This window comes from Podarcis melisellensis, assembly GCF_964234715.1.
Source record: "Podarcis melisellensis genome assembly, chromosome: 8".
Lineage (NCBI taxonomy): Eukaryota > Metazoa > Chordata > Lepidosauria > Squamata > Lacertidae > Podarcis > Podarcis melisellensis.
In genome coordinates this window covers 65,228,033-65,254,135 of record NC_138540.1, presented here as the reverse complement: position 1 = coordinate 65,254,135, position 26,103 = coordinate 65,228,033, and the positions used below count along the sequence as shown (strand labels likewise).

The window sequence follows — 26,103 nt, the reverse complement described above, 5'->3', positions numbered from 1 at the left end:
TTGTGTGATGAGGTTCTCAAGCTGCGGGATATACAGTGGTACCTCGGGTTACATACGCTTCAGGTTACAGATGCTTCAGGTTACAGACTCTGCTAACCCAGAAATAGTACCTTGGTTTAAGAACTTTGCTTCAGGATGAGAACAGAAATCGTGCTCCGGCAGTGCGGCAGCAGCAGGAGGCCCCATTAGCTAAAGTGGTGCTTCAGGTTAAGAACAGTTTCAGGTTAAGAACGGACCTCCGGAACGAATGAAGTACTTAACCCGAGGTACCACTGTACATGGGCTCAATTATATTTCTTCAGCATTTTACAGTTCCAAGAGAAGATCTGGCAGACTTACTGGGATCAGCATTATCCCCACTGCATAGATGGGCAACATACATCAATGACAGCAGTAGAGACTCTCATAACCACTTGCACACTACCCTATTGAAAGCCCTATTCTGGCATTGATTCTCCTGTACATGGGGGCAGGGACAGGGCCGCATGCTGAGACACCCCACTGCTGCCATTGCCCCCTCCCTTGTTGTCCACAAGTACAGTGTGAGCATCTGCGGAGATGGGTATTTTTGCACATGTACGGCCTCCCCTCCTGCAGATGCCAGTGTACTTCCCTGCAACATGTGGCAGAATGTATGTGCGGTTCTAAAGAGGGCTGGTGTTTGCTCATTACTTCAGAAAACAGCCCATCTCCATTCTATATGCATGCATTACTCCAAGGAGCTCAAAGTCGCTTTCATGGTTACCCCTAGTTTAGCCTCACAACTACTCTCTGAGGTAGGTTAGGCTGAGAGACAGTTAGTGGCCACCCACTGCGCTTCATGGCTCAGCAGGACTTAGAGCTAGGATCTCCCCAGTCCCAGTCCAACACTCTAACCTAGAAGGTAAGCCACACATCACCACACCGCTGCACAATACCTGCATTGCACATTTTTTTTAATTCCCCAGCATCTAATCAGATACAGACAAACTGCCCATGAGCTACATGGTGCATGCATGTACTCACCTCTTTGGAAAGGCGCATGAAGAGGTCTCCGCCTCTAAGGAAGTCGAGGATGAGGTACAGCTTCCCTTCCGTTTGGAAAGCTGAGATGTGAGATACAAAACAATCAGCATCCCCAGAGCTTGCCAGCGGCTGGAGGAGAACCTAGCCAGCCAAGCCTGAGCATAGCTGTCAACTTTCAGATTTGAAAATAAGGGATCAGCAGCCTCGAAAATAAGGGAGCAGCAGCCTCACCTATCCCGGGGACAGTCTACGGGATATCTAACAATCTGGGATAGCAGCGGGAAGCAGCGGGAAACGGCGCTGGAATAAGGGACTTTCCCGCAAAAAAGGGAAGGTTGACAGCTATGAGCCTGAGCAATGTCTCAAGTGGTTAAAGGAGCCTTAGGCACGCACAAGGGCAGTTCCATGTTGACTGGGGCTGATGGGAGTTGTAGTCCAAAACATCTAGAGGGCACTAGGTTGGGGAAGGCAGCTGTTCCTCTGCCCCCCCTCCAGAAATAAAGTGCCCCACATGAACCATTTAACCAGGTTTCAAACAGGGGATTGAAGTGGGCTTCTGGTCCCAAGCTAAGGGGAATTAGATAGAATCAGACCAACTAACAAATTGTATAATAGGTGGGGATAACAGAGATTTGGTCCAGAAAGTGGAAGAATTTCAAGGGGTGGGAAGGGAGGGAGATGGAAAGAGACAGAGAATGCCAGAAGAAAGGTGAAGTTTTGCACTCACCATAGTGGAGTTTCACGATGAATGGGTGGTTGACTTCTACTAAAATGTCTCTTTCCATTTTTGTTCTTACACGATCACGCACTGTCAACACAGAAAGCTCAATTCAGACATATCACAACTGGAAAAAAGCACCCAGCATCAACTCTGAAGACTGAGTCTCAACCCAAAGCTAGTCTAGGTCCACATCAATCTGACATTTAGCACGGGCAAGTGAGCACGAGGATAATGATGGCCAAGGATGACGTGCGCCTGAAATGTATACCTTGCACCACAACTTCCTGGTTCATTCAGGTTCCTAGCACAAAGTGGGGCTCGTTACCTTTCAGGGTGGCTTTCTTTAGGACCTTCATGGCGTAAAGGTGGCCATTGTCCGGTGGGGTGACTTTTCTTACGAGGAAAACCTGCACAGAGAAAGGCCAGGACAGAAAAAAAATAGAGAGAGAGTCACACTCAGTAAAAATTCAGTGAAAGGAGCACCTTGAAGTTGGTAGGTGAGGAGAAGGCAACTTGTAACTGTTCCCTAGTGTTTTCAAGCCAATAAATTAAGTTGACTGCAACTGCCAATTCCAACACTGGATGGGGCTGCTCTCATCTTAAAAACAAACAAACAAACAAACAAACAAACAGAACCCAACAGGTCTGTCCTTTGCATTTTGCCATGCTACTCCCTTTCCGCAAAACCCCAAATTGTCTCTACCTGTCTATGCCTAGAGATAGGAAAAGGTGAGTGTGACAAGCCTTTCCTCAGATTCGAAGGCCTTTACGCAGGAGTGGAGAACTGGGCTGGGTCCTTCCCTCTTCCATCACCTATGGGACACATTTGACAGGTGGGGCAGGGCCCCCAACCTGTCAGTCACTTGACATCACAGCGATGTCAGATGACCTGTTTTTACCCACGCTGAACAACAGCTGATTGTTGACGCTCGCAAACTCTGCACACAGAGCAATGCAGGTGATAGGGCTTTGGCACTTGCGCATGGAGCTATGCGCAAGCCCTGATCAACAGAGTCTGGGTGCTTTATGGAAGCTGCAGCCAGTGCACAATGTGTCAGCTTGCCACTGAATTTGGGTGTGGATCAGCAGCCTGGAGCAATGCCATCTCTGTGTTTGCTCCACACTTTTGGACTGTGTTATATGAATGCTGCAATGGTAGGTTAAGTACTCCACTTATAAGAACAAAATGGCCTCAGGCCTGACTGGGAACCCAGCTGCAAGGAAGCACTGCTTCTAAGTGTGTGTCTGTATGTGTGTGTGTGTGTGTGTGTGTGTGTGTGTGTGTAGCAGCTGAGTGGCAAGGTGCTGTGTACATGATCAGAGGTATTACTACTTTACTTTAAAAGAAGAGGCGTGAAATGTTGAGTATTTTTGCCACCACTGGCAGCCACCATTGAAATAAATGAAGCTACATGGGCCAAGGGCTATAATCCTATACAACAGCCATTCCCAACCTGGTGCTCTTTAGGTGTGTTGGACTATAACTCCAATCAGCTCCAGCTAGCATGGCCAATGACAAGGGAGCTGGAGTTCTACATCTGGAAGGCACTAGCTCAGAGAAGGTTACTATCATCATCATCAAACCTTTTATAGGCATCACATACAAACATCCAAAACAAATCAATACAGAATTACCACTTCCCCAGGGGCACAAAACATTTGCTAAAAGAAAGGAGGCAGAGCAGTCTATCATCACATCTCTAGGTCTCCAGGGAGATCAGACGTCTGCAGTGTATTTCGACGACAAAAAACCAAATAGAGATATTTAGCCAATAACTTGGTAAGCTCCTGATCATTCCCCAGTAATAGAAAATGTATGACCTCCAACTCTGGTTTCCATTTGGGGATACAGAGTTGATCTAGAAATTGCTGATGGAGATCAGAACCATATGTGTAAGGGTTTCCACCAGGTGGTCTTCACATGGGTAAGTTCTTTCTCCTTCCTCCCTGCCTGAGAACCTTCCCCAAAGGAGGTTTTATGGATTTGAATTAAACCTGGCCAGCGAAAATGCCAGAAGGTTACTAGATATATTACCTGGGAATAAGTCCACTGAACCGAATGCAGCTTACTTCCGTAAACACACATACTGCTGAAGACTTTGTAGAGCAGCCTTTCCCAACCAGGTGCCCTCTTACAACACTAACCACCCTTGACAATTGGTCACACTGTATGGGCCTGGTGGGAGTTGGAGTCCAGCAGCATCTGGGGTGTACCAGGTTAGAGAAGGCCATAATAAAGCATTAAATGATGGGCTCACCACAACAGTCATTTTTGTGTTGGCAAATGCAACATGCAGGTCTAATCTGGGGCCCTGTTACTCCCAGGCATATTTGTTCCACTACTAGACTCTGCACTTACAGGATCTTGTCTCAGATGAAGCCAGAAATCCTAAGCTTCTAGTCCACATAGAGGCAAAAGATCTACAGCTGAGTAGGCAGTGCCTACTGACCAGTTGGAAAGTAGAAGCCTTGACCAGAGCTTCCAACAAATAAAAAAGCTAGGATGTGTGCATAAATGTGCCCTTGTGTCTGCCTCCACTCTAGATTCCCTGCACAAAGGACAAAGACTGCATCCAGACTACTTCATCCAGACTATCAAAAAAAGTTTGCACAATACTGTAGAGCACACATCCTTTTCATGCACTGGGTTGTGGTTCTCTTGAGAGTGCGAGACACACGTTTTACTCTTCATCAGCTCAGCTAATGGACGCCAAAAAGGTGAACTCACTTTGCCAAATGAACCCTGTCCCAGGACTTTAAGAAGCTCAAACTGTGATGGATCGGCCTTCTCAGACCCCTCTTTCACAAGGTATGTGATGGTATATTCTTGGACAGAGCCTTCATTCTAAAATTAAAGAGAAAAAAGAAAAAAAGGTTAGCTGGTCCCACAGACCAGAAGACCTCTTGCTTTAAAAAGAACAATAAGACAATCAGAGATTATACAATGCTCTTGAGCTTGCAGAAAACAGCCTAATTCTCTCACCAGTGTCAGAATCTCTTTACGTTTTGCTGACACTGAATAGCATGAGAGTCAAGGGTCAGAATCCTTGCCCCTGTGGCCAGTCTGTCTGTTAACTGCTTGCTTGATTCCAAGCAGAGGTACCATCAAGGCAGGACTTTGGGCCAAGAAACCTGGCAGATTTAGCAGAATGCACAGCAGGGCTGGTTGAAGTTAAATCAAGTACAGTGGTGCCCCGCAAGACAAACGTCTCGCAAGACGGAAAACCCGCTAGACGAAAGGGTTTTCCGTTTTGGAGGCGCTTCGCAAAATGAATTTCCCTATGGGGTTGCTTCGCAAGACGAAAAAATCTTGCGAGTTCCCGCGGGTTTTTCCCGCCCCCCCTTTTCCTAAGCCGCTTAACAGCTGATCCGCTGATAAGCCGCTTAACAGCTGATCGCTAGAAGCCGCTAGACCGCTAATAGCGCTAATCCGCTAAGCTGTCAATGGGCTTGCTTCGCAAGACGAAAAAACCGCAAGACGAAGAGAATTGCGGAATGGATTCTTTTCGTCTTGCGAGGCACCACTGTAATACACATTAACCATCTTTAAAAGCACCTGCTCTCTCTTCCCGGTAAAGCCATTAAGTTCAGAGTCTAAAATTACTTAACTGCCCCATTGATTCCAAGCACAAAAATATGCTTGAGCCCATCAGGCAAGCTCAAGCCAATGAGATGTTGGTGCTTGTGCACAAAACCCATCTTTGTGTATTTGTACTGAATTGCCAGCACTCAGCAAGCAGTGCAAGTGTATGAAGTTCTATGAACTCTTACAGTGTTTGTATAGGGATTTTCCTATTATAATCAAGGGACATGCCAAGGCCACATTATATTTATAATATGTAGAAGACATTCAGGTGGACAAGGTGCTGGCAGCTGCAACATGCATTCCTTTGGTGAACAGCAACACAATGGAGTGGCGATCTTTGAAAGGAGCTCCTATTTAGCTGCCTCCAAGTGCGGTTGGACTCCAACTCCCATCAGCCCCTGTCAGCATGGCCAATTGTCAGGGCTGATGGGAGTTGGAGTCCAAGAACATCTGGAGGGCTGCGGTGCTTAGCATTTATCTCACTTCCTGCAGTTGAGGAGACCAGCTGCACATCCTTTACGCAATCCTTTACGCAAATGCAGGTAGCTGCAGAGTGAGATTTGACAGCACACGAGTCTGAGTCACTCACAGCCCTGAGAAATTCAGCGTTCCATAAACAATGTCAAGACACTGCGGGATCTGTCAACTCATACATTACATGGACACTGCCCCACCCCAAGCATGACCACAGTTTACAGTGAACAGGAGCAAAGGGCCTTGGCTCCAAGAAGCAGATCTGGGCACAAGTTCGGGAGGGGCAATGTTTGGACAGCTTTACTCCTGGGGCCAAGTAAAGCTGTTCAAACATTTGGCATCAGTTAAGCACTGAGGATGGTGTGGGTGAAGAGAGAAGGGTCAGCAGCAGTTGCATGCACAGCTATTTTGTGAGATACCTAGGGATGGCTCCAGGTTGGAAGGGACCTTGCCAGGGAACTGGACCCTAGCAGCTGCCAAAAGACAGCAGCTTTGGAGAAACTGCTTGGAGAAGTCAGATTAAAGGGAAGGGGAAGAAGGAACAGGGATGCATGTGTACAGGTGTGAAAACCTCCATTCAAGCAAGGAAGAGGCATTGTCGGAGTCCAAGGACGCAATCCAGCTAGGCAAAAACACTCAAGGAGGATGCACAACATGGCCTGTCAGGGGTATGGCTAGGTGGAGGTTGTGGCCTGGGGAGAGACCAAAGGCCCAGATAGAGGCTTGAAAGGCCATATTTGGTCCCTGGGGCTCGAAGTTCCTCTGTCTCTGATCTAAAGAAGCCACCAGACTCTGGCTTTTGCCTCAGTGTCATGCTTCTGTCTGCAGGAAAACTTTCAAGTCAGCAGCTTGGTGGCTTGCAAACATTTGCTGTTTCCCCACAATTAACATATGCACTCTCCCTCTCTTCCCCTCCCACGATATTAAGCACTGCAGTACATTTTGCCATCTACTCCCGTCGCTTTTTGGCGGGTGGCAACGAGTGTGAATGTTTGCGCCACCGGAATTACCCACCACCCTACAGCAAACACGCTTGTTTGTTGCAAAACAGAGTCAGTGTGGCTGGCACATGGAGGAAGCAGACCCCCACCCCCAAAGCCATCTGCTTAGCTACATGAGCAGTTCTGGGGAAGAAGAAAAAACCAAGGAGTCTGTCTGCCTCTTGGCAGCCTTGCCCGCCCCCCTCAACTTTCCTCTTCACTTCAGGGGGAGACTGAGGAAATGCCAATGCTTGAAACTGGCACCGTCTTGAGACGGAAATATCAAACCAGAGACAGACTTTGTATCAGAAACAAGAAGACTGAGCAAGCAAACTCAGAAGTCACATTTACAGAGGGCTGTAACCATAGCACGGTAACTGATTTGCTTGGCCCATGGCTCAGTGGTAGAGCACAAGCATTGCATTTAAAAGACCCCAGGATAAATCCTCAGCTTCTCAAGGCACAGCTGGGAAACACTCCCGTCTGAAACTCTGGGGAGATTCTGGCAGTGTAGTCTATTCTGAGCTAGATGGATCAATGGTCTAACTAGGGCTATGTTTCCATTTAATGCAGTTCTTTATGCATAAGTATGAGGACTAGAATCTTAACTTTATTTTAAGGGGAAGGACCATAAGCTCATGGGAAGAGAGCACACGTTCTGCACGCAGAAGGTCTTAGGTTCAATCTCTGGCTACTCCAGGTAGAGCTGGGAATGTCCCCTGTCCTGAAACCCTGAAAAGCCACTGCCAGTCAGTGTGGGAAATATTGAGCTAGATGGAACATAGATCTGAGTCACTTTAAGCAGCTTGCTATGTTTCGTTTACAAAAAGGAAAAATTGTGGGTGGTACTCAGTATAAAAAAGGTAAAGGTACTCAGTATAGTCCTACCCAGAATAGACTCCCACAGCCCCAGCCAGCATAGCCACAGATGATGGGAACTGTAGTCCAGGGACATCAGGAGGGCCACAAGCTCTCCACCTCGGCTTGTTCATTACTGTATTTATATTTGCGCAGCTCAGGGTAGATGGGGAGACATTTGACTCAGTTTGCATTCAAAGGCAAATCTATTGAATCTGCACTTTCCAAAACAATACGAGAACTGAAATGCAGCTATCCTTTGAAATCCACATTTTCCCAAATTTTATAAGCCAGCTCTCAAAATGACCAAAGTCATTAAAAAATGCTGTATATCTGGGGAAATTGCTTGCAAAAATTTGTAAATTAGTCAAAACTTCATATAATATGTGTTTGTTAGGAGAAAGTTGCACAGACACGATGATGATTCTTTAAAGATGAACAAACTTTTAAAAACAACAACAACTAACAAATTGCTGCAGAAATGTAAAGTGCTGAATTTACGACAGGAAAAAATAAGAAACTGAGAGAACCAAAATGGAGAACCGAAATTTCCATTTGTAGTGGTAGATAGCATCTGCTTTGCAATGAGAAAAATCCCAGGTTCAATCCACAGCATCTCTGGATAAGGTTGGGAGGGATCCCTGTCTGAAATGCCATAGAGTAACTGCCAGTCAGTGTGGACAATACTGAGCTAGAGGGACCAGTGGTCTGACTCAGTAGAAGGCAGCTTCCTGCATCCCTCCTTTATTCCACAGGACTCATTATGTACAGTTCCCACTCTTGGCATCAACCACACCCAGACCTGCTTTTTTCCAACAAGCTGGCATTTGGACCAGCCAGATGATGAGAGTACAGCCAAAGGAGAAGAAAAAGCCACCATCCATGAAGCTGCCGCGCTGCTACAGCTTACAAAAGCAAATAAGCACAGCTAGAGCAGACTGTCTGCCAGGCCAAGCCAAAGTACTGACCGGGTTGCTGAGGTTGCTTGCGGGAGGCAGTGGGAGGCTGCAAGGCTCGGGGCGGCGCTTCCCGTTGATCCATAGTGTGAGGAAGGCAAGGATGCGAGGGAGCCTGGGTTCCTTAGCCACACTCATCGTCCCACTCTGGCGAGAGCGGCACATCTCTCATGACAAGGTCCCCTAAGGGAGCATGGCTGGTGGCTGCAGGCAGACCATCAGCTGGGGCGCACTCTGGGTCTCGCAGGGGACCAGCCCCTGATACATGTACCCAAAGCCAAGCCAAGCGGAAGCAGGGAGGTAGGGCCGCCTTAAGAAGCAAAGCAGGTTAAAAACAGCACTTCCGGCCCTCCCTCAAACCAAAACACTTGTGGTTAGTTCACTTTAAACACCTTCAAGCTTCTTTCATGTTCCAGTTCCACTTTTTCCTGTTCAAATGGAAGCCTCTCCCCTTAATTCTTGTAGCAGGGGGCATGGAGAGCCTTTTTTTCCAGCACGAGGACCACATTTCTTTCATGAACAGACTTCTGGATGCCACATGGTGGGGCCAGAGGCAGAGGTAGGTGGGACAATGGATAGGAATCTGATCTTTATTGGTAGGCTACATTCTAGGCAGGCAAAGGTCAGGTTGTTTTTCTCAGTCTATGTACATGTGTATCTATATTTGTATGTGTTTATCCATATTTATTCATTTCACAAAAATTATATGCTGCTTGATTATTTAAAAAACACTCAAGGTAGTTTACAAAAGAGTAAAACAATGAAAATTCTCAATAAAAAGAGTAAAAAAACAACTTTTAAAAACATTATAATAATAGTCAAAATCAGCAATCAGCTAAAACCAGTTTTTAAACACACCTCAACATTCAACTTGCCTGGATAGGCTTTCCTAAATGAAAAATATTTTTAGCAGGCACCTGCCTGATGTCAGTAGGCAGGAAATTCCAGAGTGTAGGTGCTCCCACCCGAAAATATCAATTTCTTACAATGTGGAACAAGTTTTATGTGGCACCTGTAACATATTACATATACACACCTTATCAAGTCATTAGCCCGTAATACTGTAGTGGATATAATTTGGAGATCCACTTTATCTCTTTTGTTTTTTTCTAAGCGCATGAAAGTGATTGTACAAATAATAAAACCCAAAATAAATTGTTCACTAAAATCTCAGTTTTGGTCCACATCAAAAATTTTCGAGGGCTAAAACCTTATTTGTAATACTGTAATTTCAAGATACAGAACTGTAGAACAGCCCCCAGTTGCTGGTTTTTGCTACCTGCTTCATTCATGAAAATGGAAATATGAATTGTTCGTAACAGGCAGCTGATGTTCGCTGTAACCCTTCAGTCTGGATGTTAGCTGTAGCCCTTCAGTCTGCAAAAGACCGAAAAGTCCGCCATGTTTGATTTTGGGGATTGGGTCATATTGGTGAATTCGTTGTTATGTGACTAACAATGCCATCCTATCTTCCCTGCTTAGATAACCTATTTCCACCCTTCCAAACTTCGGTTCACGCAGAGTTAAAAGCACAAAGACAGTATGACCTCAAAAGGAAAGAATGAGAAAGACAGCTTACATTAACTCAACTCAAATCCTGTACAGAAATAATCAGCCCATCTCTCAGTATCTGCTTGTGAAGTAAGGTGAGAACACAAATTAAGACATCTCTCCCAAACAGGTGTTCCGGAAGCATGCAGTTTTTACCTTATCTGCTGTGTTCACATTGTCTCTCTCTATCCAAGTGGTGTTCCGTTTTGCCTGCAAAACAAAATGAGAAAATAGTGTCTGAGCAGGAGGTCTATGGAACCTGAAACAACAGCAACACTTTCTAAATATGTTCATCTGAAGCATGGATATCAAATTGTGGACATAGCCAAATTGCTGCTGTCCCTCTAAAGTGTCAAAAGTATAGCACAAAGAAAAGGTTGTGACTTCCATGCTCTTCAACACATAGTACAGTTATCTACTGAACCTTAGGTTTCAATTTTTCCTGGTAAAATTCCCAGTTCTTATTGATTTGTAGTAGTAGCAGCAACAGAATGGAAAAAGAATAGAAGAAAGAAAGGGAATCTTTCTTTGCCATTTTCTTCTTTGTGACAAAATCAGTTTGAATCATAGAAGCAGCAGGCAGTGAGCAATGCTGATATGCCACAAAAAAGTTTTACATACATATTTGTGTTCGATGGCAGAATTTGAATACTTTTTGGTACAATGGTACCTCTGTTTAAGAACTTAATTCGTTCCGGAGGTCCGTTCTTAAACTGAAACTGTTCTTAACCTGAGGCACCACTTTAACTAATGGGGCCTCCCGCTGCCGCTGCACAATTTCTGTTCTCATCCTGAGGTAAAGTTCTTAACCTGAGGTACTACTTCCAGGTTAGCGGAGTCTGTAACCTGAAGCGTATGTAACCTAAAGCATTTGTAACCCGAGGTACCACTGTACTGGGTAAGGGCCAACAGGTTTATATACTCTTTACAGAATAGTGGCAGACAAGTCATGGAGTAATTCCATAGTGACCAGTGTAAGTTTCTTTACATAATGTTTCGTGCTTTAGCTAATATTATTTGAACTCCATTTAACAATAAATTATTCGTCTGTTAGCTGGCATGATTAACTCTACAAAAATAATCAACAAGAATGCCACAGGTAGCTTAAATGCCTTCTTTTCATTGCATTTTCAAAAGATGTGACCAATGTAACAGTTTTGCAACCTCAAGAATTCATTTGGAACTTGGATGGGTAACGTTTTCTGACCAACACAACACCCTCAACCAGCATAAGTTCCATTATCCTAATCTCATCCAATTTTGTTCCTAACGTACAATTTCTTGTCAGTTCCCCAAATGAGAAAGCAAACTATCAATACAATACAGTGGTAAAAAGGTACTCCTGTCCGAAGGCCAGTCGTGTCCGACTCTAGGGTTGTGCGCCCATCTCACTCTATAGGCCGGGGGCCAGCGCTGTCCGGAGACACTTCCGGGTTACGTGGCCAGCATGACGAAGCTGCTCTGGGGAGCCAGCACCAGAGCAGCACACGGAACGCCGTTTACCTTACCGCTATAAAGCGGTCCCTATTTATCTACTTGCACCCAGAGGTGCTTTCGAACTGCTAGGTGGGCAGGAGCTGGGACCGAAAGACGGCAGCTCACCCCGCCGTGGGGATTCGAACCGCCGACCATGCGATCGGCAAGCCCTAGGCGCTGAGGTTTTACCCACAGCGCCACCCGCGTCCCTACAATACAGTGGTACCTCGGGTTAAGTACTTAATCCGTTCCAGAGGTCCGTTCTTAACCTGAAACTGTTCTTAACCTGAAGCACCACTTTAGCTAATGGGGCCTCCTGCTGCTGCCACACCGCCAGAGCACGATTTCTGTTCTCATCCTGAAGCAAAGTTCTTAACCTGAGGTAATATTTCTGGGTTAGCGGAGTCTGTAACCTGAAGCGTATGTAACCCGAGGTACCACTGTAAAAGGTCATTAATCCATTCTCTGTTTTCTTTGAGAGGTCTTTAACTGAACTTTAGAAAAACTTTGGAAAAAAATATCAACCAAGTAAAACAGCTACAATCATGAAACAAGTGTAAAAACAAATCCAAAACAGTTTCATATATGAGACAATCAAAAACAATTCCAGGTATAAAAACAGTAGCAACATTTCAGCACAATTTCACTTTTAAAAAACAGTTAAAATAGTTCCAATGCAAATTCAGACTGGGATAATGACCACCACTTAAAAGGCTAGTTGGAAGAGGAAGGTCTTCAGTAGATGCTGAAAAGATGAGAGAAAGATAGTGCCTGCCTCATATTCAAGGTAAGGGAATTCCAAAGTGTTGGTGCCCACCACATGAAAGTCCTGATTCCTTAGTCTTTATGTCCAACTGTCTGTGTGTAAAAGTTAGGAATCACTCCTGAGATCCTGTACTAGCACAGGCTGAAACTCAAGTAGGAATCCTCTCTCAAAACTTCCTATTTTCATTCCTGCAGCATGCATCCACAACAGAAGTTAATTGTAAGCACTCTTAATGTGCTCTGTCATAAAGCACCTGTTTTGCATGACGAAGGTCCTGGGTGCAATCCCGTAAGCTTTATTGTTTAGAGAAAAGGCAAGAAAGAGTGGATTTGATAGAAGTTCATAAAATTATGCATGGCATGGAGAAAGTGGACATTGAAAAGTTATGAAGGAGGGAGAACAACATGAGGACCCATGGGCATCCAATGAAGCTGAATGTTGGAAGATTTAGAACAAATAACCTGACCTTTAAGGCTGGTGGGACAGAAGGCAGTCAGCCCAACAGAAGCTGGAGGAGCCAGAAGAAGTGACAAGCAGAGCCTCATTAATAATAATAATAATAAATTTTATTTATACCCCGCCCTCCCCAGCCAAGACTGGGCTCAGGGCGGCTAACACCCGGTATAAAACAATTGACTAAAATACAACTTAAAAACAAGACTAAAATACAACATTAAAATGCAGCCTCATTTTAGTAGACACTCAAATCAAAAACGTTTGGGGGATGAAAACGAGAAATCTTCATCAAGGCCAACTATCCAGACTGGTCCTACGTGGGCCAGAAAAAAAGCCAAGGAAGTCCTCAAATAGGAGTTCCATCACAGAAGGAGAAAGGAAAAAGGATAGAGGGGAAGGGGATCAAGTTGATTCCAAGCCAAAGGCAAGGCGGAACAACTCTGTCTTACATTCATTCATTCTAGTTTTGCCCCTGCGTATTGAGTTCTACAAGGGGAAACACTGAGACTAAGGACGAGGAAGCTGAGCACCCCTCAAACTGGATGCATGTAAGAAGGTAAGCAGGTGAGGATGGGCAGACTTAGGTTGGCGGGGCACTGCTGCCAACGGAGTAAGGATGTGACTCTTTCATCTTCCTGACTCATTTTAACAAATGGCAGGGCCAGCCCAGACAGCAACAGATCCAGTGCCAGACAATAAGGTTCATGGCTGAAAAGGGACTTGAACTCCTTGCCTCCCTAGTCTCAACCCAACCACTCCACCAGACTGGCCCTGTGTAACTCCAAAGTACCATGTGCATTGATGGCATAATAAACAAATTAAAAAAATAATGATGATGAGTGGAGTAATTATTATAATGTTGCATATAGGTAAAAGGCCTCTCTGCCTGTTGGCATTTAAAGGACACTTGTTGTCTTTCACCTGCATCGTGCGAGGAAGGGGACGACGACGTGCAACCAATTTCATTTTTATTTTGTAAATTACTTCATCTGCTAGATGCTCTGCCTCCACAACTGCTTAAGTGCAAAGAGGAACACATCTGAAGGGCATGTCTCTTGAAAATGTTTGGGTGTTAACGACCCCACCCCCCAGCTGATTTAAATGTGCAGAGATGAGGATAAGCTCTTTAACGCACTTTAAAAACAAACACAAAAACACAGCAGAGGAAATGAACCAAATAAATGCTCAAACCGCAAGCCTCCTGCAAGCAGGACTCTCTACGTGAACTGTAAAGAGTCCCTTGCAAAAGTTGTTCTTACTTCCACTTATCTCAATCTGCAGCAAAGTCTCTACAGCTGGCAGGAAGAAGAGGGAACCATTTCCGGAACAATTGGGTTTCTCTGAGCCCAGGCCGAAAAGAGAAGCCACAAACATGTAACCGGGAAGTATCTGGCCATTTAAAATCTGAAGAAGAAAGGGCAAACACTAATCCAGTGCTGATGTTGCTATCTACACGCAGCGTGGAGCCCATCCAAGAAGGGTGTCAGTGGTGAGGTGCACAAACTGCCTCTTGCAGGTTCAAGGGGGTTCCTTGCTGAAAATTCATTGCTCAACAGCTCCCCGCGCTCCAATTCCTAAGACTAGCATAATAATGTGGCGCTGACTGAGGAGATCAAGGTCCCAATTCCCACTCAGTCATGAAGGCTCTTTGGTCATCGCACCAGGAGCCACTTGCTATCTTCTTCACAGGGTTGTGATGTGCGAGCCCAAATAATGAGTTCTTCTGTTGTAACCATAATAGCCCTTGATCTAAAGCTTTGCCTCTGTTAGGAAAACCTGGGTGTAGTTTGAATCCAAAGGGATTCTAGTGGGGAAAAAAGGGATAAACAACAGCAATCACAAGGCCAAAGACGGACCTTAGCCAAGTAGTTGCTGGATGCTACCAACCAAGGCTAGATCCAATGATAATCCACACATGCATTGTCCACCAAATAATGCAAACTGTGCAGCACTACAAATCCTGCTAACCTCCCCCTCCCCACAGGCAGAATTCTCCCTCCATACAACCAACAAGCAAATATTTTGACAAGCACCAAGGCTGAAGCAGAAGGAGCCAGAAATAACCTCACAGACCCAGGGAACAGTCTGTTGCAGTCTTTGGCAACCAGGTGCCCCTCGGATGATCTGGATAACTCCCATAAGACCCAGCTCGTGTGGCCACTCTAGCTAGGGGTGCTGGGAGTTGCATATGGAGGGCACCAGGTTGGGCAATGCTGGTTAACTGATTTGCTGTGCTTCTTCTGGTAGGCAAAGCCCTGCTCTCAAGAAGCTTTCAGGAGATACGTATCCTGCACATCCCCCTTCCTTTAAGATAAGAAAAGGTATGGGTGCGTGCGCATACAGTCAGGGGAAGCACCCTTCTTTTCTTGCCATTTCACCCGCTTCTGTATCTTGCAGGTGGTTTTGGAAACAGGATGTTCATTTGTATTCCAAGATAAAGAGGAACTAGCTTCTTCACAGCTTATTTAGATGGTTTAGGTTTGGGGTTTTTTGTTTTTTTTTTTTAAGGTGGAAGGAACAGTATGGGCAAAATTCCCTGCAACTCATTTATGAAATACATGCTAGGCTTATCGGAAACGGGAGCCAAATTGACAGACAGAGGTAAGTGCAGTTCAGTGGTGCAGCACAGGCTGGGGGGGGGGGGGGGAGTCAATCCCTGGATAGTCGCTGCCAATCAGTGCAGACAGTACTGAGCTAGAGGCGACAATGACAGCTTCTGATTGATGTTCCTCCTTCCATTGATCCCTCTAAAAGGAAAAAGTGTACCCTGCATAAATCAAGAAAGATACGCTTTATTGTTTCTTGTGCAGTATTTTGTGCATCCATACCACTAAACACCTACATTTTAGTGCAATTCACTTTCAGGAAGGAACAGGAATTGGCCTCAGTTTAGTGTACTCCAATCAGCAGACCCTTCTCCTCCCCCCTTGGGCTGTGACAAGTGCATGGGGCACCTACCTAGCAGTCCCCTGGTGTCAATAGCTGATCTGTGGTGTGGAGATGGAGAGGTAAAAGATCTGGTCTGCCAGGCCAAAATTTTTCCCCACCCTTAACTTGTCCCCTCCATCTTCATGGTGGCACCTGATACATGGCACTTTACCCTGCAGAACGACATCTCTAAGCAGGCAAAGCCAGGTGCCATTTTAAAGTGCCAAGCCAGGAGAGCACCAGGTTGGGAAAGGCTAACCTAGAGTTAGATACAACTAAATCAAACTCAGAGTAGATCCACTGGAATAAATACAGTAGTCCAGAGCCTATTGATTTCAATAGATCTATTCTTGAGTATGATTTAGCTCAATATCACCCAGTGTAATTACCATTAGGCCAAATACAGCCTACTTAAAATCCTTTTAAGATGATTTTGTTCTGCCATTCAGAACAGTGTCCTCAATCAAGGCAACTAACGATCATTTCATTAGATTAAAACAATGTTTAAGACAGCACTATTAAAGCAGATACTTAAGGCAGGTAGCAAGACTGATCTAAAAGCCATGAAAAGCCCACAGCCCCAGCAAAAAAGAAATGCTTTTATTCAGTGCTGAGGAGAAATTAAATTTGGTGCCAGGCAACTGGGAAGGGAAGTTTCCAAAAGTCAAGGTGCCACCACAAGAAGCAGCCCAGGCAGCTGACCCTTGAGTCTGGCCACTAGACCAGCTGACACCTATAAATACCCACTTCTCTCTCATTCACTCACACAAAGGTATTCCTAATAATAACAATGATAATAATAAATGGAATAAACCTGGCTGAGTGGCAGAGCACTGCATTCAGATGGGACACATTCAATCCTGGCTGCAAAAAATATCTCATCGTTTTTAAAATTAAAATTGTCCCTGAAAGCAGCTTGCAACCATTAAAATACCCACTATAAACAAACTTCAGTATTACAAAAAACTAAAACAGTTTCACAAGTCCAACAACAATATTCCAAACCTCATCCGGTGGCTGGGACAGCAGCAGCAGCAAAAAGTGCTTAGCGATGGCCAGTGAATTTGTTTGAAAAGCCTGAAGTGCAGGAAAGGTGGAAGACTTCTCCCTGCCAGAGACCCTGGACACACACTGCCACTAAGAGGAGACAACATGTAGCTAGATGGACAAAACAATGTCAGCTGGTATAAGGCAACGTCACCCATCCCTTTAGTTTAGAGGGCCTCCCTAAAATTCTGGACTTTCCAAAACTTAGCAACAAATTCCACAACAATCTAGCAACAATCTACACTTAAAAGTTGCCCACAGGCCCTCAGTTCTCATCACACATCCCTGGTAATCTCTCAGGCCTTCTGCCCCCTGCTCCAAGCAGACAAACCAGCAGGGGGCCAGCTGTGTTGTAAACAGCCCAGCCCAGCCCAAACAACCACAAGGGATCATAACACTTGCCTTGGTGTGGAAGAGAAGCCTCATCATGTCTGTAGCTCTAGGAAGTTGTTTTCCCATCGCCTGCTAGCCACCTTCTCCTGAGCATGGACGCCAGCAGGGTTGCTCTGGGCAGCAGCGCTATGTCATCTGGGCATATTTTGGAACTTTCCGCCTAGAGGAAACTGTGCAATTTCCCCACAGATAAACCACAGAGTGCTTCTAGCGTGCAGCCCAGCTGATGAATCAGAAAGGTACTGAAAGGGCAAATGACCTCGGGTGTGATCCCTAATGTGCTTCGTAGATAGGAATAAGACAGAAATGTGAATCTACCTAATTTGCACATTTCCAAACAATATATGTGAACCAAATTACAGCTTTAAAATATTGGCCTATAAAATTAACACTTCTCTGCATTCAAAAAGTGCATATGCTAGGGTAAATTGTGCATACAGAATTCATATATTATTGAGAATTGCACAGAAGGATGCACAATATAAGGGGAAATTGCAATGCAAAAAATGTGTAGATTTGGCAAACTTGCACACAAAGATGTATCCATTAAGAGATGTTTGAACTGACTTGCTGATGAATCTTCATGAGGACTTTTTTTAAAAATCGCAAATTGATGTGGAAACGTGGAGAGCTGACGACTCCCACACAGTTCCCCTATATCGACCACCAAATCGTAAGGTGTGTGTATGAAAGAATGAATATATCATTTGCAGAAAGTTACTGCCATTCTGAAGCAGCCTTCTTCGCAATAACATTATGATCAGAGACAGGTACAGATGACATGCTTCATAGCAGAGGAAGCCAAAATGGTGCGGTTGCTGCTGCACAACAACTCCTACTTTCTCTGACCATCGTCCAGGCTGGCTGGAGCTGATGGGAGTCAAAGTTTAACAATGTCTGGAGTATCACAGGTTCCCCATCCCTGCCTTACATAGAGATGGGATGGTTACATATACCTACAGAGATGGGAGCAAACAAGGGGTGCAGAGACCTTTCTAGAGAAAGTTAAGATTTGATCATCATCTGAGAATCACCCTGAAGCTGGACTTCAAACTATGCAGGCAATCTCAAATGTGTTCCAAGGAACTCTTCTGTTCTGCAAAAGCTTAGCAAGGGCTCCTTAAACGAGAAGTTAACAGCAGATACACTTCTGCGAAAAAGACACCTCGCCCACCATGACTGAACTTCCTCCACAATATAAAGGCACTGAAGCACTGGGTGTATTCTAGAGAACACCGGGTTCATTCATAGTGATTGCAAGGTATCTCATCCATGCATCTGCTTCATGTAAAATCTCAGGTTCAATACCTAATACCTTCTGTGAGAAGGATCAGTAAGCAGGTGGTGGGAAATGCTTTTCTTTGCCCGAGAACTTGGAAAGCCACTGTCAGTCAGGGTTGAACCATAGTGGGCTAGATGAATAAGTAAATCTGATCTGGTGCAAGGCAGTTATTAGCATCCCTTGAAAAGGCCTGTATGGGGTCACATGGGACTTAATATGCACTCTAAGCCAAAGAATCCATCATAAGCATGAATTTCTATTTTCGTCAAGGTGAAGAGGATTCCTTCAAGGTACCGACTTTGAATCCACTACAGTACAGTAGTGGATAGGGCCTTGGAATCTCCTCCTCACATTCAGCTGTGATGCTCACCCTTGGCGCAACCACGGGTCGCTCACTTTCTTCCAGCCTAAGCTACCTCACAAGCTTGTTGTGAAGGGTACACTCAGGACAAATTCTTACCTGACCAAGCGTCTAGGAGGAAGGGTGGGATCCAAGTGCAGTATGCCCATCATGAATTTGAAAGCAGTTGGAGTGAACCCGTGGCCCTCCAGGTGTTGCTTAACTAAAGCTCCCATCATCTCTGAGCACTGGCCATGCTGGCTGCGACATGGAGCCCAGCAAATCCCTGCCCTAATGGGGAATATCATAGCCTCCAACATTTCTCCAATGAATATAGGGGCATCCTATTCCATAATAATAATGTTACTATTTATACCCCAACCATCTGACTGGGTTGCCCCAGCCACTCTGGGCGGCTTCCAATATATATAAAAACATAATAAAACATTAAACATTAAGAAAACTTCCCTATTTAGGGCTACCTTCAGATGGCTCAGGGGTTGGATAATTCCATACCCTCCGACATTTCTCTGATAAAAATAGGGACGCCCTAAGGAAAAGGGGGACATTTCAGGATCAAATCAGAAACCAGGACAGCTTCTGTAAAAGTGGGACTGTCCCTGGAGACACTTGGAGGGTCTATAATCTGTTGAGGGCAGGGGCTGTGTGCTGGTGCTGGGCAGAGCCAGAAAGGAAGATGGGTGGAACTAGAGGCAGGGAAAGTGTTGTGGATTAACAAATTGGGAAGAAAGGTCACCCTGACTTTAATTTTTGCTGTGGCTACAACAGAGCAGAATTCCCAAATCTAGGCAGACCTGCACAGCAGTAGGAATGGAAGATATATATTTTTCAGTTTGCTTTAAATGGCAAAACTTACCTAATTTGAACTTGTCAGAACAATATGCAAACCAAAACACAGCCATCCTTTGAAATTTTTCATTTTTTCTTATGTTCTAGACTCCCACCTGAGTGCTTTTTTGTATGTGAATTTTATTTATATGTTTTCTTTTCCAAAAGAAAAGAATTGTTATATAAGAATGGAAATTGATACGAGTGTATAACAGAAAATCCCACTGGAGTGCGTTGACTGCAGTTGCTTTGCTGCTGCTTGCTGATAAACTCTCTGCAGTAATACAATACCAGCATGGAAAAAGAATCTTGGCTTGAGCCCTAGACAGACCAGATGCCTGACTGCTTCTCTGCAAGTTACAAACTCTGTCCAAATTCACTCTCCTCTCCCACCCGCTACACCTTTGCAGGTTGTGTGAAATAGCTCTTGCGCTACCTTAGCAGCTGCTAGGCTAACAAACACAAGCACCAGTTGATTGGGAGATGTTCTGATCTCCCAGCAGAGTTGTGGATCTGTGGAGATGGGAAAAAGAGAGAGAGGCAAGCCAGCCACTCTCCTGTACAGAAGTCAAATGCATCCTGTAGAAGGTGGCTAAATCAGTATTGGTTACAACCAGAGCACGGATCAGAATTTCATAAACAGGAAGCTGCCGGTGTGATAAAAGCTGTTCCAAAACAGCAGCTGTCTCTTGCACTATGCACTAGAAGTGGGCTTCTGGCCTCACTCTGAAGGCTACATATAAAAAGCTGCACGTGCAGATCATAACACACACAAATAATAGAATCAAATAAATGTTGGTCTCATTGTGGTGTTAACCCAAATGGAGTGCCTTCTTCCATACCAACATGCTCACATTTGCCAAGGCCTCTTAGGGCTTCCTTGACATCTAGAAATCACAGAATGACACCACAGGATCCTGGTTATGGAATGCCCTCCCCAAGGAGATTCCCCTGGCACCAGTATTCAGGCCAGAGTAAAATATTGTATTCTCCAGGGTGTTTTAAACAAATGAAGCTGCCTTATGTCAGACTCAGACCATAACTTCATGTACCTAAAAACTTTAGCATGCAAAGCATGTGTTTTGTCATTGAGCTACAGTCCTTCCCCACAAAATGCCTGCAAAATGTCTGCACAGGACATACAAGGTCAGACCTTTGGGTCCATGTAGCTCAGTACTGTCTGCACTAACTGGCAGCAGCAATAAAGCATTTCAGAAGGAAGACTTTGCAGCCCTACCCACAGATGCCAGGGACTGAGCCAGGAACCTTCTGCCTGCCCCCTTCACTCACTCACCAACAACTCTTCGTTTTTTGCATCCTGTCCAGTGGGCTGCAGGGGGAGAAACAGGTGGCTCTGGCCAGGGGCCCAGGCTCCTCCCACCCACATGAAAATTAGACCAAGGGCCACAGGCAGCCTTTGAGCCAGAGCTCCACCACCCCCCAACTGCTGTTTTGTAACATGCATAGCAAAATATGGCATTCCCAGTATGGAGAATGTAAGCCTTGCTGTGGATAGTCAGAGATGCACTTCCACCTTCTTATGTGTGCAGAGGCTACTTCCTCCTAGGTTCTGGGAAGAGGTTGGCCACTACAGCCTCAATATGTGCCTATGCCAAACACTGATGTGTAGAGATATACTTGTGTGTGTGTGCATGCATGCACATGTAGGGAGGCCACAAGAGCCAAACATGCACAGTTACTCCAGGCACACCCTACTGTTCCCTACGCAGGCATTTTTATGGCTCACAGTCCTGGAAAATGAATAGCATGAAGCTGTACCCAGAGCTGCATTCAGAGTTATAGCCATTAAAACGTGGGGAGCGAGCAAAAATGTGACATCTCATTTGTAAACAATTTGGACAATTATCATTTCATATTTAGGGGATGGGTGGGCAAGGCAAGTCTCCAGACAATATGAAACTGCTCAGCGAGACAGAATTACTGCTGTATTGTGAAAGGTCAATAAAAGATTGAAGGAGAACGTAAGAACTTGTGAGAAAATGCTTACACGGAGCAGACACACACATCTGGCTCCCTTGCGTGCTTTGATACACTTTTACTATGTACATAAGCAAGTGCTGCACGCACAGACTTGTGCTGACACCATTTTCTTCTGGAAAATGATAAGAGCTGTGTTTAGGCGCAACCAGCACACTTGGCACAGTTCACAGCGGTAGCTTTCAAACTTTCAACCTTCAGGGAACACTGTCAGTTATTGCAACACACTGGGGCTCCTCAGAAGAGGGCTCAGAGGAGTACACTGGAGCAAAACAGTTCTTTGGCCAAAATTTCATTGTCCCCTCAGTGTACTGAGCACATCCCTCAGAACAGGTCTCTGGCATCAGAGCACTGCAGAGGAAGATCAGCAGAGATAAACAAGTTCTCTTTCAGGGAATGTTGCCTGCTGTTATTTAAACATTTTGTCCGAAGAGGAAACGGTTGATAAGGTATCAAGAAATCTCAAAGTTCCCCAGAACAGAGTTTCTAAATCAGTAGCCTGAAAGAATAATAGAAGAAGAAGAAAAACCACCCAAGGAAATAACCCAGAGAAGTTGGGGTGGTGGCAAAAGCCAGGATAGATAACCAGTTTGGGAGACGCCTTAGAAAGCTGTGTTGAAGAATCTGAATTTAAAAATTAGCCTCTGATTCTCACACCCTCTGCACATTTTAAAGCCTTTTATTTCTATTTTTGCAGAAGTGTGTGTTAGTAGAACCTAGATCTTTCTTTCTTTCTTTCTTTCTTTCTTTCTTTCTTTCTTTCTTTCTTTCTTTCTTTCTTTTTTTTAAACTACAAAAGAAACCAGAGATTGAAGTACCCTACTTACACCTAATTTATTTTGTATTGCATGTATTAGTAAATATTTAAACACCTGCCATGATCACTTACCTAATCGCTTATTAATAAGGAAAGGTGTAGAAAATTATTGCAGCTGGGCGGCTTTTTGGCCCGGTGGGCGACATCGTTCTCTCTTCACCACTGTGGCAGGTCAACTTTGACAGGTGGGAAGGACCATCTACTAGGGAAGGGCGATAACAGCTTTTCAACATCGCGGTGTATCGCAAGCCAAACACTGTGGTTTGGTGACATACCACAATGTTGAAAAAACAAGATGCATTGGCCCCTGCCTGTGAGACACTGGGGGAAACTGCCCCAGCTCACATGAGAGCTGAGGCAGCTTCCCCCAGGTGTTTGCAGGCTGGGACAAGGCAGCTTGTTTGCGCAGCTCAGCTGGGGATTGGGAAGGTTCCCCCTCTCCAGCTGAGACAACCCCCACTGCTCTCCCCGCTTACCCATGAGCGGGCAGAGCATCATGGGCTCCTTTAACTGCTCACTGCGGGAAGCATCAGGTATGGGGCAGGTGACATGTTTCATTAAAGAGGTCTGCAGGCCAGACCTCTTCCCCACCTCTTCTTACACTAACACTGGTTGGACAACAAGAGATACAAAATGGGCAAGACAAGGATGAGGAGTGGAATATCTTTAGATGCAGCTGGATGGGGCTGATGGGAGTTGGGAGTCTAACAACATCTGGAGGGCCACAGCTTCCCCATCTCTGCCTTAGATGAAGCCAAAACTCTGGCCATGAACAGGTTGGGTGGGTGTGGAGAAGGTTTGAATTGTTCTGCCCAACAGTAAAGCCGTCCTACAGACAACCACACAACGCAGGTTCACAAATGAACAAAAGGTGGTTATTTATGTCTCAATCTCTAATTACAAGGAAGATAAAGTTGTCACAGGAAGGAAACCCTCTTCCGGATGGTGTGAAGTCCAGGAGGCTGCAAATAGACACTGCCAGCTGCTAAAGAGGAATTTGGCAGTGTGTGGATGCCTCATAAAAATGAGAAAATCAATTTAGGGGTGGAAGTTGCCGACCCGAGCTAAGGGAAAACAGGGGTACGTTCCATGAAAGTGCACTGGGTCTTTCACTGTGAACCCCAAGTTAATTGACAAAGGCAGGATTTTTAAAAAGACACATTTAATTTGTCCCTCCCTCCTCCTAAATTTGGCTGTTAACCTCCATGATCCATAGTAACACACAAGCAGAAGCTGGACCATTCGGGCAAATGGGGCACTGTTCTATCAACTGCATGCCTACTTACAACCAGTCCGCGGGTGGCTCTGCCTGTCATTGCCTCTGGCTCCAGCGAGTGCTTGTCTCCCTGCAAGCTAATGTGCTCATGTCCTATGAGAAACCTGCAAGCAGGACATAAGCACATTAGCACACTTCCTGCTGGTGCTCCCCAGCAATTTCTGTTCAGAGGTAGGCTGCCTCCAACGCTGGAGGTAGGGCATAGCCATAAGGACTAGCCACCATGATAGTCTTATCTTTCATGAAATTATCTAAACCCTGTTTAAAGCCAACCAAGCTGATGGCCATCACTACCTCTCATGTGAGCAAATCCTGAAGCTTAATTTTCTGCTGCATGGCATAGGAACAGGGTTTGTGAGTCCTCCCCCCCCCCCCCACCGCAGGAGACTAATCCAGTAAGTTAAGGGATGGTAAAGCCACAAGACTGAGTTTCAGGTTAGCAAATAACTGCAGCAGGAAATAAGAACGCCCTCTGCCTCAACCACACTCTTGCTCTTCTGTTTCATTTTAAACATTTGGATTCCAGACTCCTTCACATTCCACACCTCTGGTGTATTTCTAGGGTGTGCAAAAAAAAAAGAAAAAAAGAAAAGAAAGGTCAGAAACCTCAGCCAGCTTCATTATATATGCAACAGAATAAGGTGGCAGAATAGACTGTACCACTTCACACTGTAGTGGGGTGGTCATATTTGCACATGCTCCCCTTTAAGTGGAAATTCATCCCAGCTCTTTTTCCTCCCTATTGTGCTGCTTTTCTATTTTCAGTAAAGTTTTGTCTGCTTGTTTGTTTGTTTTGTTTTTAAAGAAAGAGCATTCACGGGAACCCACCTTAGAAGCTACAAGCTGAAGTGGTGCAGCCCATTCTATCACCTCAGTCCCACCTCATTCTCCTGCATGTACAGCTCAGGCCAGTGTCTGTACTTGCTGGTAGGATTAAGCAAAGTGCTTTTGTGGTTTAATGCGGAATGAGTTCTCAGAGTTGTAAAATTCCTTGTGCCTCTTGCAACAAGAGACACATAATTTGCATTTGCATTTCCCATTTGCTGGGACTGACTCTGGCACTTTTGGGCGCTAAGAGTTACAAACATAGTGCTCAGGTACCTCCTGCAAGGAGAGCAAACAGGAAGCAGCAGCATCTTACCTGTGGGGCTGCCCTACTGAATCATGGGGGCAACATAACAGAGGCAAAACACCTGCTGTTCATATAGGAGGCCTGAAGTTCAATCCCCAACACAGAAAGATCTGGTAAGCAGGTTCTAGGAAAGACCCTTTGCCTGAGACCCCAAGGATTCACTGCCAATCAATGTAGACAATATGGATAAATGGTCTGAAGTGGTATATGACAGATTCCTATATTCCCAAGCAATGCTCAAAAACTGTCAAGGACAGATGCTTTCCTATGCCTAGAAACATGAGTTTACATTCAGATCAGGTCTGGGGGGGGGCCTTTGGTCCTCCAGATGTTGTTGGACTACAGCTCCCATCATGCCCAATGACTGGCCATGCCAGCTGGGGTTGATGGGAGCTGGAGCCTAATGAGATTTGGAGGACCACAAGTTCCTCACTTGTGAGCAATGGCTTCTCTGTAGGTTAGGATCCCAGCAAACAACAAACAAATTCCCCGCGTGCTTTCCATGCAAGTTGTACTAACTGCACAAGCCTCAAGGGGGCATGATAACTCTGTGGAACAAAGGCAGGTTGGGGGGGGCAGGGGAAATAGGGTCAACTATTTCCAATGCAAGTCCTAACAGTCCTCCATTATTCCTTGTTTAAACAGCCATGGATGCTTGACGTTGAAAGGACAGAAGCCAGAGATAGCAGCAGCAGTGAGAAAAGGAGTAATCTGACACTCACAGGAAACACAAAAGAGATAGGTTGACTAAGTCAGCTTCGTGAAAAGTGTGGATCTTAGGAGCGGTTAACACGCTGGTCTACACTGCACTCCCCAAAAAGATGGTCTTTCATTTTGATTACACAATATGCTTGAATTAGTGCCCATTACAGTCCTGCAGAGGCCACCCCAACACCAGAGAAAAAAAGTGGGTGGTACCATCAATGCTCCAACAATATCCATCCCAGACAAAAGAGTTTGAACATTTACTTGTTTTTTTTTCTTGTTTTTTCTTTTTTGCACACTTGCACTTCAGTGCAAGAATTAAAAGTTGACAAAAGGTAAGAGGTAGCTGTTGAAAAAAGAAGTGGTGGGGGAAAAGGGACTATACCGCAGAACATATGATAGGAGAGGTGCCAGAGACCAATGCAGGTAAACACTCTGTTCATGGACTGGAAATGGAAGTGGGCTGAACTGAACCTCCCGCTTCCTTTAAGCAGTTGTGGTCAACCT

At 45.2% G+C, this 26,103-nt stretch overlaps 1 protein-coding gene across 4 annotated transcripts in view; it reads right to left on the bottom strand.

The window, feature by feature from the left end:
* The window catches only part of RPS6KA1 (ribosomal protein S6 kinase A1), an 81,890-nt gene that overhangs the window by 22,664 nt on the left and 33,123 nt on the right, over positions 1-26,103 (bottom strand). The window contains exons 1-6 of one of the 4 annotated variants that reach the window (XM_081920591.1): positions 23,770-23,814; positions 10,288-10,341; positions 4,455-4,571; positions 2,052-2,133; positions 1,733-1,813; positions 1,006-1,085 (exon numbers count right to left, since the gene is read on the bottom strand). In XM_081920591.1, the coding sequence (XP_081776717.1) occupies positions 1,006-1,085; positions 1,733-1,813; positions 2,052-2,133; positions 4,455-4,571; positions 10,288-10,341; positions 23,770-23,799 (444 nt within the window). In that variant the 5' untranslated portion in view covers positions 23,800-23,814. Of the gene's footprint in view, positions 1-1,005; positions 1,086-1,732; positions 1,814-2,051; positions 2,134-4,454; positions 4,572-8,592; positions 8,827-10,287; positions 10,342-17,206; positions 17,283-23,769; positions 23,815-26,103 lie in introns of those variants that run through there. The other 3 variants (XM_081920590.1, XM_081920588.1, XM_081920589.1) reach the window with 3 other exon arrangements.